Source organism: Hoplias malabaricus, chromosome 3 (genome assembly GCF_029633855.1).
Source record: "Hoplias malabaricus isolate fHopMal1 chromosome 3, fHopMal1.hap1, whole genome shotgun sequence".
In the NCBI taxonomy this organism is placed as follows: Eukaryota; Metazoa; Chordata; class Actinopteri; order Characiformes; family Erythrinidae; genus Hoplias; species Hoplias malabaricus.
The window spans coordinates 65,260,912-65,273,404 of NC_089802.1; the positions used below are offsets into that span (position 1 = coordinate 65,260,912).

General features: G+C 39.2%; 1 protein-coding gene across 1 annotated transcript in view; it reads right to left on the bottom strand.

Moving 5' to 3' along the window:
• The window catches only part of nbeal1 (neurobeachin-like 1), a 203,981-nt gene that overhangs the window by 147,684 nt on the left and 43,804 nt on the right, over positions 1–12,493 (bottom strand). The window contains exons 5-6 of the mRNA XM_066665227.1: positions 10,112–10,193; positions 8,171–8,298 (exon numbers count right to left, since the gene is read on the bottom strand). Of these exons, the coding sequence (XP_066521324.1) occupies positions 8,171–8,298; positions 10,112–10,193 (210 nt within the window). The remainder of the gene's footprint in view (positions 1–8,170; positions 8,299–10,111; positions 10,194–12,493) is intronic.

Genomic DNA, 12,493 nt, shown 5'->3' on the forward strand with positions numbered 1-12,493 from the left:
ACAAGTTTATTTTCAACAGGCAAAATACTACTCTACATAATACAACAACAACAACTATTACTACTACTCTCATTTCAAGGTAACAATGTATAAATCAGAGTGGAAAAAAAAACACAAATACAATTATCACAGTACGAAACTTGTGATTCCATCCATAATAATAAATATAGCTGATAGCGGCTATCTGAGGGTTCAAACACAAACTGGCTTACTATGGCTACAAATTCAAATCTGACAACTCCTGAAGTATAAGTTTATTGGCAAAGGTTGTATTGACAGCAGTTGCTATGGCAAAACTCTTAGACACAAAGCCAAGTGAGCACTGTCAGATTGTGTGTGATGTATGCTTCATGTGATGTGTCTCTAAAACTGTGTAAGGTTTAGGTGACTAAGATCGTGACGTGTGTCTGATGGTCTGTGAGGTGCGTCAGTTTCTGTGTTATGCGTGTAATGTCAGAGGTTCTGTGTGTAAGGTTTGTAATGTTTGAGCAATGCTCTTAAATTCGGACAGGATCCTTCAGAGTAGCAATGTATATATTATCTTGATGCCCCTTAATTTGCTTGAGTTTTAGCCCAAATAGTTTACATAGACTGTTATAGGCTAAATTAATGTGTCTTCTTGAGAACAATTCCAGCAATCTGGACTGTCTTTCATGGTTGCTTTAAATAGTTTGCTGGGTGTCCAGTAGACACAATTGATGATTTAAAACTGAATGAGCCTAATTCTGATGGAGTGTGAGATTGCAGCGTCAGCAGTAATACGGGCTCTGTACCGGTCCGTTGTGGTGAAGAGAGAGCTAAGCAGAAAAGCAAAGCTCTCGATTTACTGTTCAATCTACGTCCCAACCCTCACCTATGGTCATGAGCTTTAGGTAGTGACCTAAAGAACGAGATCGCGTGTACAAGCGGCTGAAATGAGTTTTCTCCGCAGGGTGTCTGGACTGTCCCTTAGAGACAGGGTTAGGAGCTCGGACATCCGGGAGAGACTCGGAGTGGAGCCGCTGCTCCTCCACGTCAAGAGGAGCCAGTTGAGGTGGTTTGGGCATCTGGTCTGGATGCCTCCTGGACGCCTTCCTGGTGAGGTGTTCCGGGCATGTCCAACAGGGAGGGGGCCCCGGGGCAGACCAAGAACACGCTGGAGAGACTACATGTCTCGACTGGCCTGGGAACGCCTCAGAATACCCCCGGAGGAGCTGGAGGCAGTAGCTGGGGAGAGGGAGGTCTGGGTTTCTTTGCTCAGACTGCTTCCCCCTCGACCCGGACCCGGATAAGCGGTGGATAACGGATGGATGAGCCTAATTCTGAGCTCCCTGAATGTTTTTTAAGCTTGTTGTAAGATTTTTAACCATTCCTCATCAGTGAATTTAACATTAAAATATTTTTTCCAAAGCTGGCTTTAGCAAAGAGGTTTTGATGTAATTATACAGTATAAGGTAGTAGAACCTAGATGCTTCATGACCAAGTCCAAGCAAAACAAAAAATATATTCTAGATTCATTGCCTATGGGGGGCAAACACCAGTCCTGTAAGTGTGTAAGGAGAGACTGCAAATTTGAAAATATTGTCAAATCCATATTCAAAACAAAGTCTCTCAAAGGAGTTAAGAGAGCCCCCTTCATATAGGTCTCCTACTACAGGAATGTTACATTGTTGCCAATGCACAGCTTAGGATTTTACCATATGCTAGATAAGGAAATGGGAAATGGATTGAAGGCAAACCCATTTTTGATACATTACAGATTGAAAATGTGAAATCACTGGGTGATTTTAATTTTTAAGGGAAGCACATCAGAAAAGGAGTTAATAACAGTGAGGTGTTAGCACACATAACACTGTATCAGAGTGACCACTGTACCAAATGTCTAGGTATGCCAAGCACTCTGTGATCCCGGTTTTTTAAATTTACTCAGACATATACAGGGACCCTTTGACACTCCATATAAAAGTATTACAACATTTCTCAAACTGATGAAAATATTTCACAAGAAGAAACATTTGTAATGCCTGGAGAATATAGTTACATTTTGGGGCAACATTCATTTTCAGGACATTGGCCGTTTCTCCATAGTGAGAGATACAGCGGGGACCACCTGTCTATATCTGCTTTAATATTTTCAAGCAGGGGTTCCATATTAACTCTGTTGTAGATTAAAATATGGTGAAATAAGTCCATCTGTAACAACAGCAGCTGTTGAACCAGTTTATATAAACATCTCCAAATCCAAAGGTTTTAAGGGTCAAAAAATGTACCCGGGCAAATACCTTTTCATCATCTAATGACTGGGCCACTGTTCATTCCTAACCTGCTACATAGTGCCAATAAATGTCCTAATATTATCTGCAGAATTGTGCTAATGAATATAACAAACCTGATTAGGATGGATTCATGTTGCTACTACTTTTCCAACCTCTTTGCTAAAACCTTATCTTAAATCTTTACACCACATTAAGTAATGGAGATTTGTCTGTAACTCTGACAAATGTTTGGATCCTTACCCCTCTTAAGGATAAAAGAGGATAATGTCTCAGTTAAGGTTGGTGTTAAGAAGCCATTTTTTAAAAAATGCCTCCCAAGCCACTGCTGCTGAAGGTGATGCTGCTGCTAACCCTTTACTAAACTTAAATTTATCCTCCATCAACGAGATTTTATTGTTGGAGTAAAAGGTTGCATGCAAAGTGTCACACAAGCATGATCTGATGGTACAAACCTTCCCGATTTTCCAAAATTGAATCATGGATATAAGTGTTCGGACCCTGAGCTTTGCATATATTTTTGAAAACCTGCTGTGATCTGCAGGGTTGAGAGATGGATAATTTGCTTTGGTCAAGCACTGTATCCAAGACCTGATTGAAATCGCCCCCTGATATATGATTTATGATATATATTACACTCCAGGTTTCCAAAAAAAGTTGGCTTATCCAGGTTAGGTGCATATATATTTGCAAGAATTTAAATCTGCCCCTGGAATTCTACCACTTTCATTTTTAAATTATTTTATGCTTTCGAATTTGTTAACAAGAATTGCTACTCCCCAGCTCTTAGTTGAGCCTTTGCAAGATAGAACACTACGCACCCAGTCTCTTTTTACACTCATTTTCTGTGAGGTGTGTTTCTTGTAAGAAAATTTAGATTCTTAGATTTCAAGAGAGACATCACTATACGTCTTTCATATGGTGATTTAGCCCCTTAACATTGCATGTGCTATGTATTTTAGGAGTCGATTTGACTTTTTTTAATAAATTTGCGTTTAAAGATTAAAAATCCCCTATTGAAATGAATAGGCAGAATGTTCAGAATCAAAACTTAACTGACATAGATGATGTCAGAGTCACCTTCTAACTGCCAATGAGTCTCACAGACACGCATGACCTCTCCTCTCCCACTGACAAAAATACTCACTTCTCTCACTACACACACTCACCCGGGCACATACCCCCTGCAACACACACACACGCAGAAATAGTCACAGACACACATACAGTGCCCTTCATAATTATTTGCACCCCTGGTTAAGAAGTGTTTTTTTTTTTTTTTTAATATAGGAAAACAATGCAAAAAAGAGAAATATCTAAGCTTTCATTCAAGTGCCTTTATTTGGTGGGAAAAAAAAAATCACACACTAAGAAATAAATATTTTGAATGAAATCATGTGTGCCACAATTACTGGCACCCCTGGTGTTAGAAATTTGTACAACCTCCTTTTGCCAACAAGACAGCACTTAATCTTCTCCTATAACTCTTCACAAGATTGAAGAATACAGAAAGAGGGATCATCGACCATTCGTCTTTGCACAACCTCTCTAAACCTCAAATTTAGAGAGGTTATGAGCCAAGATGGCTCAAACTTTGGCAGCTATCTTATCTTTCTTACTTTTTGTTTTGTTTGCCACTCTAATTCTAAATCATACAGAGTCCTGGGTCTTCTCCTATGCACTCTCCTCTTCAGGTCACCCCACAGGTATTCAATTGGGTTTAGGTCTGGGGACTGAGATGGCCATTAGAGGAGCTTGATTTTGTGCCTTGTGAACCATTTTTGAGTAGATTTAGCCACAGTTTCATTACCTTGCTGAAAGACCCAGTGACGACCCATCTTCAGCTTTCAGGCAGGGACCACCAGATGCTGATTCAAAATGTCCTGATATTTCAAAGAGTTCATGATCCCATATATCTTTACAAGGTTCCCAGGTCCTCTGGAGAAGAAACAGGCCCACAGCATCACCAATCCTCCACCATACTTAATAGTGGGCATGAGGTGTTTTCTGCGTACTCATCCTTGGTGTTACGCCAGACACACTTAAGAATGTTTGTCAAAAATCCTTATCTGGTTCTCACCTGACCAAAGCACACAGTCCCAGTTAAAATCCCAGTATCACTTGGCAAAATCCACCCGTTTACGCTTCTGAGTATAACTCAGAAAAGGCTTTCTCCGTGCATGCCTCCCAAACAGCTTGTTGGCCTGTAGATAGGGCCTGATGGTTGTTTGGGAGACCTCGTAACTCCAAGATGCTACCATTTGATTCAATTCACTTACAGTGAGCTTTGAGTGAGTTTTTACTTCTCTTACCGTCCTTTTCACTGTGTGTGGAGGCAAGATACACTTGCGTCCTCTTCCAGGATTGTTTGTCACAGTTCCAGATGTTTTGAACTTTTTGATGATTGCTCTGACTATAGATAAGCACATCTGCAGGTGAGTGGCTATTTTCTTGTAGCCATTGCCTGATTTAAGAATGCTGACACACATCTGCCTTACTTGAATAGTGTGTTCTTTTGTCTTTCCCACCAGGGAAACCGGAAGTGATGAATTACTAATTAAAGGTTGCCAGATACTTCGATCCACTTTAGTGATCGACTGACATATCAGCCGGCTGATTAATCGGGCTCATTTTTGGCATTTTTTTATATAATCTGCATTGGCCGATATACTAGCACAAGAGGCCGATATTTACACAATGCACACAGGCAATGCTGTCGCCAGCTCTGTCACTCTGGCTGTTAGAGTGCCTCTTGCGTTCATTTTGTCATCTTACAGGCAGACATCATTGAGCACAAGTACAGGAGTACAAGCCTCCAACCTGTAGCTGCATGCCATCTCATCAGAGAAAACAGTATGAATTATTTTCTCTTCTTCATCTCTCACTATTTGTTACTGGCTGCTCCTTATACACTCAGTAATCTGCATCATAAATGACTGAACTGATAGTTGTAACCTAGAAACCCAGCATATCGCTCATTGGTCAGCGGTGCCTATAAAAATAATCACTCACTGTTATATTCATCAGTATATCTCAAGTACTACAGGTTCAAAATTGACAGTTAATGTACCAAATTAAAGCTTAAAGTCACTGATTTATTCATTGTATATATAATCCCAATGATAAATAAGTATTTTTGCTATGCTATTGGAAATTGTTATGAAAAAATATTAGTGACAGTACAGATTTTCAGATTTTTGACGGCGCCATATTTGAGTATTGTGTACATATCATACACCAATCTAACGGGCAGACTCTCAGGATCACGAGGATATACGCTAATATGTAGGACTAAGGAATTACAGCCAAAAAAACAAGACAATCCAAACTTCAGGTTTCTTCCTCATCAATGACAAAACCGTTGCTTCTCGAAGCCTGAAGAGCCCAGCAGCGGCTCACACACAAAGTTAGCCCAGCAGCACTTACCTTAGATAGTCCCCTACAAAACGAGACTAAATCTGAGTCTCTCTGTCAAATTGTTCGTGAGTAATCCTCATGCACGTGCCAAGAGTACTGGCCTAAAATAATTTCCAAAAAAATAGTACACCTTTTCAAAAAATACTATGATATACAAAAATGTGTGTCTTTTACTATTTACGTTTCGCCCACTGAGGACATTTAAATGCAGCAGGGCTGTGGGGGAGGTTGCCTTGCTCTACAGCTAATCAAGAGTGCAGCTCTCGCCTTTTAACATGTCAGTCATTTAAAGGAACACTGTAGTCGGTGAGAAACAACTGTAAACATCAGAAATAAACATCAGAATAAAACACACCCTACCTAAGGGTTTTTACTGTTTGGTGAGGGGTAAATGGCGACTTGGTGAGGGACAGGAGACTAGTTTCTCATAGAAAGTAAAGAAAAACACTAAGATGTTGACATTAAGTCTAGACAAGATATATACACTGTATTTTTGCAGTAAAAGTAATTATTTTCCTTATGGAGAGCTTGGGGTCTATAGAGACACTTGGAGAGGCCATCTGTCCACTGTCTGCTTCAGCTTGAATAACTTCAAAACAGTAGGAAGTATCAAAATTTTACCTGATGAAAGTAGACCCCTGGAGACACAATTTAAAAAGAATAAAGTCATGGGACTCATGAACTCTTCAGTGTATTGTCACTAACATTTTTTTTTTTCAAAAATAAGACAAGCGTCTACATTTTTTTTGTGGTTTTCATAAGATGTTCATATATATTTCAGGACCTCTAAATGGTTTCTTTTACAAATTTGAAGGGTTTTCTGTAAAAAAAAAATCATGATAATGCCTCTAGTTTATTCACTGCCTGAGGAATGGTAATAGCTTTACATATCGGCCATCGGCCACTACTGCTGTTTAAAAATTGGCATCGGCCATCAAAAAACCCATATCGGTCGATCACTAATCCACTTTATACTACAGCAGAAATTACATAAATGATTAAAATACATTTATTTCCAAGAAATTGTTAAGGGTGCCAATAATTGTGGAACAGGTCATTTTATGGGAAATAATTTTTTCACTTGAGCTGAAGGTTACTTTTTCAAATTTTTTTTCAGAGTGAGATTATGCTTCTGCAATGAAAAACTAATTTATATTAAGGCTTTTAACACATTTGAACTAGGGGTGCCAATAATTATGGAGGGCACTGTACACCAATCAACCATAACATTATTACCACCTCCTTGTTTCTACACACACTGACCACTCTCTCAGCTTCACTGACCAGACAGGAGAACTTTAGTTCTCCAAATACAAATTGTAGTCTATCTGTTGCTCTGCATACGGTGTTAGCCCCCTTTTCCCTTGTTCTTCAATGGTCAAGACCACCAAACAGTAGGTATGAATAAGCTGGTGGATCACACTCAGCACTGCAGAGACACTGACATGGTGGTGGTGTGTTAGCGTGTGTTGTGCTGGTTTTAAACCTCTCAGTGACACTGTGAACTGAGCACCAACCAAAAACATCCAGCCGACAGCGTCCTGTGTCCACTGATGAAGGACTAGAGGATGACCAACTCACACTGTGCAATGACATCTACAAGGAGGACCAACAAGGTTGTGTCTCACAGAGTGGACAATGAGTGGACACAGGTTTTAACAACTCCAGGTGCACTGCTCAGTCTGATCCACTCATACCAGTGCACAACACACACTAACCACATCAGTGTCACTGCAGTGCTGAGAGGGAACCACCACACAATCCTGCACACAGAGGTGGAATTCAGGAGATTTATAGTTTGGTGACTTTTTGCAGGTAAACAATTTATACCCTACACAAATGGTTGATAATATCCTAGTACTAATTTGGAGTTAGCAATTAAATTTCAGCACTCCAAATTTTTTGGCCTGGTCTTACGAAGCAATACTGTTAAAAATTTGCTCATACTTTTTTACATACAGTTTTAGTGTTCTCACTGCTGCCTAAGCATAAAAATAATGCATGGTCCTTACTGTTTTCACTGAGACTATACTGCCAATTTGGCGCACTGGTGACGTTGTGGGCAAAAATCGTCACTGACAATCTTTTGATGAAGGAACAATATTTGTTCCTACTTGTTGAAGGAACATATATTTGTTGCTGAACAACATTTGGGAAATGACAAGGAGATTTCTCCTCATGTGCATGTAAAGTACACCAAACACCAAGGAACCAAAACACTGGTTTGGTGTGCTCTTTCACTGATAGAAAAAATAATTATGGAAAACAATCGTGTATGTGCAAAGATTAGTGATATGTCATAGGAAAAACTAATGAAAGTTGATTCAAGATCTAGAGAATAATGAAAATGTCTTTGAGATTTGTGTGTGCTGGTTAGAGAATAAATATTTGCTTGGAGACTGATGTATGCTACGGAGTTTGGTGTTTTTAATTGGAGACTGATAGTGTGATGTTGAACTAGAACTACTGTTTGTAGACATGTGTGATGGATTTATAAATACCCATGTATTCGATGCCTCCAGTTGTGATAAGGGTCATATAGACTCTCACAGAAAGCCAAAGCATGACAAACAAACTCCTCAGCCTGGGTTTGATCAGCCAACTCTTTTTCTTTAGTCTTACTCTTCAGCTAGAAAGTGAGACAGAGAGATATCATTAATTATTAATAACTAATTATCCATACTAAAACAGAGGACAACATGTAGAGGAAATTTAATTAACAAATTTTTTCAAATGCATTGTCATGGATCAGTAGAACTCTGTTTTCTGGTGTGATGGAGCTCTATGCAATACCTTTTGAATGAGTTGGATATTTGTGGTATTGAACTAACCATCAAACATCAGTACCCAACCTAACTAAAGTTCTTGTGAGTAAATTCAGTAAAGGATGGCGTTAGTTGTGGTGGGTGTGCCCACCAAATCAAAAATGAGATATTTTTTTCAATGACAAAATAGCATTGAAAATAACAGTACCATTACCAGTAAATGTCTGTTTATACTGTCTTGACATAGTAAATCGAATGAGCTGCGTTTACTACAAGTGTATCTTACAGCAAGCAATAGTTCCTGTGAATGCTACTATAGAAATTATAACATGTTCAAACAAGTTCAATAATATATTTGTTTTTACACTTAGTCTCCATTTTCTCAGGCCCACTGACCATACGGAAGCTCTCTGAAGTTCCACAATTATAGAGTGTAGACCATCTGTTATTCTGCATACTTTGAACACTTTCATCCTAATTCTTCAATAGTCAGGATACCCACAGGGCCACCATAGATCAGGTATGGCTGAGTGTTAGTGTGTATCGTGCAGGTAGGACTGGATCAGACACAGCATGCTGCTGGAATTTTTAAACCAAGTATTCACTCGCTGTCCATTCTATTAGATAATACCTGCTTTGTTAATCCACACTGCGGTTGTTCTACCAGCCATTTTTCAGCATCACTCTCAGAAACCTATTTCAAGTGGTCTCAGAAGCCTGATTCTTTTGCATATGTAAGCAGGTTAAACAATCTCAGACCCCACTAAACAGACACAAAGGTGAACTGAACACATGATTAGTTCGTGTGCTGTTAAAACAAAGCAGCCCCAGTCAGCTTCTCATTTCAATTTTCTTTTAAATGCATTGATGTATTCATACACTCCCTGGTTATTTTCTCAGATCCACTGACAATTCAGGAACATATTGTATTTCTACAACTACAGACTGGAGCCTATTTTTTGCTCTGCATAGTCTGTACCCAGAAACCCCACTTCATACCCATAAACCCCACATGACCACCAGGAGGGAAGGCTGGCAGATCATTCTCTGTGACTCAGTGAGGTGTGTTGCGATGCTAACCTCTCCAAAAATGTAACCACGCGTCTATTCGATGCACACTACAATGACAGATTGGTCAGTAAAACTACAGAAACATGAACTAATCTTCTCCACCCTTGAGAAATGGCAGACAGCAGCAAATTCATGCCGAGAGATTTCCTTGGACATGGTGTGCATGTCAGGGATGAATGAAAAGGTTGAACAAAGGAAAAATACAGATGTCTCTGGGGAAAAAAATAACTCAGCAAAATGTGGGACCGTGTGGGAAAAACATGCTGGCTTTGTATTTGTTTCTTTCCTTGCACCTCATGTAAACTATGCTCTCTCCCAAACAATGACCTACACTTTGAAAAGTGCAATTTAAATATTTATAAAACTAAAACTACTGCACCACTACATAATGTATGTTACAAAGCTGGGGCTGGGATTTGAGTTCTAAAGGAGCTGTTGTGTGAACAAGGTGTCTGAGCTCTCAGCTCTAAAGAAAAACAGATAATAATAATTCGGCTTACACTGTATGGAAACGGAAAAAATGGGACGTAACTTGTATCTGGTTTCCTTTATACTTCAGAGTGAGAGAGGGAAGGAGAGACACATTTAGATTTAGAAAGTGCAAACCTGCTGGATGTAGAGAGTTGTCATGGTGATGATCTGATTGATGTAGGAGCAGGTGCCTATCTCCTCCACATTAGATATGTTCCTGTCAGACAAATCACACATACATCATTTTAGTTATTTAAATGTGTAGGAGACCATCGGGTCATTACTTCCAGCTAACAGTAGTTTTCTGCTTTCAAGGACATATCACACTCACTCACTCAAACAGAGAGAGAGAGAGAGAGAGAGAGAAATGCAAACAAAGGGCATGGCTGGACCTTGATGGAGTGTGTGTGTGTCCAAAGAGGAATGTGTGTGTTTATATGACACAATGTACTATAGGGAGAGAATAGAATTTTTTCTCCCTTCAACAGTATTCATGTGAAAAATATAGTCTTGGAGGCTTGATTGTATGTAATCATTCAAGGGACAAATACAAACATGCAAATAAAATGTTACAATCCCCACTGCAAATTATTTTAGCTTAATTACAAACATTCAGGTACTTGCAAAGCACTTAAAGATGTTAAAAGATCACACAAAAACACAAACACTTGCACAAACAAAAAAAGTAAAATAAACAAATAAATAAATAAATAAATAAAGCAGCGCATGCACTGAATGACCCTTAGATACCGCTGGAAGCATATGTAGCACTCAAGTTACTTAAAGGATTTCACTTTACTAAAATGAAATTGGTTTGGTTTGGGCCAGAAGGTTCGGCTCATGCGGGAGGTAGGAAAAGAACGAGACTCAGACAAAAGCTTTGAACATGCCTGGCTTGTATATTTAGACAAAATAATTAATTAATTAATTAAAAACAAAATAATTGGAGCAAATAAAATAAAATATTTTTTTTTTATAAAAGTTCTCTTGTTGGTACCAATAGTTCTGATCAATCACAATCCTGTTTCACAATAAGTTATTACTACTTTCAACTTATTTGGGTGCACCATTCTAATTTACAATAGGCTTCAGTTCAAAATAAAACCACTTTAATTTCAAAATAAATCTCAAATTGCATTGATCTCACCAATTGTTGCAACAAAACCTTATTTTGGAGTTATGGCTCCAACCTGTCCATACCAGGTCCACTTCCTGCTGTGTGGAATGTGTAAAGTTCGCATAAGCCCTTAAAATTCCCAGAAAAGCATCCAAAAGTCCAAGGGAATGTCTGTGTATGTGTGTGGGGGGAAAGGGACAGCAGGTGCAGAATGGTGTAGCAGAGGTCCTTGTTGCAGCTGGTCTACCGCACTGTGCAGGACAGCACGGGAAAAAGGTGAACCGGCTCGTCTGTGGGATTGGCTCGCCATCACATCATGGAATGATCCAAATCGCATCAAGCGACGCAATTAAAATAAAACCAAGCAAAAATAAACCTGACCTGTCAAAGACAGTGTCATAAATCACAAGGAGTTTTCAATGAATCACATTTCACAATTTGTTAGCACTTTCTGTAACATTAACCATGTTTATAATCGAAAATGAATTAGTGACTTTAACGCTTCTTCAGTCTTCCCTTAAAAGTTTAAATATTCACCATTTCACTCACATTCTTAATAAAATTCACAACATAAACCATTTCTTTAATCGCCCTTAGGAACATTTTACTCACACTAAACTCATGAAACTGCAAATTAACCATAGGCAGAGACATAGACATTTGGCTCACTGATCTCACAAGAGGACAGCGCAGCAGCAAAAAATGGCGCCGCCCTAATCCGACTTTCTTTTTTCAGCAAATCTCTGTCTCCTCTGTTCAATAAGCGCGCTCAATGCTGAAAATGCAGCCGGAAGAGAGAGAGCAAGGCCCGCACTCAGAGGCAAAAGCAGTGGGCGGAACAATGCGCCGTTTGGCAGCAACCCATTGGATAAGAGCGATGTCTATTTTCTCAGAAAGGGGGTTAAACCTTTAATTGCCGACCATGACAATAATTCACCATAAACAAAACACAACTATTAACCAACAACTCTTTTTTATGTTTTACAAGATCAAAAAGGATTTTTAGATACAACGATAGTTAACTGTGGGTTACACATAGGTTAAGCTGTTGCATAAAGTTGGTAATAGCTTCACTTAGGTTCTTAAATACTGCATTAACAATATGAAATAAGGGGTTACCTAATGTTGGATATTGCAACCTTTCTGGTCTCTGATGTGACCTTTGAGATCGACGAGGGACGTCTTGAGTCCGAGAGCTAAGTTGTAATCCAGACGAACTAGGCTGCTCAGTCATAACGGTTTCTTGTTCATTGAGACACTCTGACAATGTCACATTTCCATTCAGCAGAATATGTTCATTAGTTGACTGGTTTTCCTCCACAAGATCATCAATTTGAAGATCATTCTCCAGAGAACCAGGCTCAGGTAAGGTTGCACCATCAGGTAGGTTCTCACGCTCC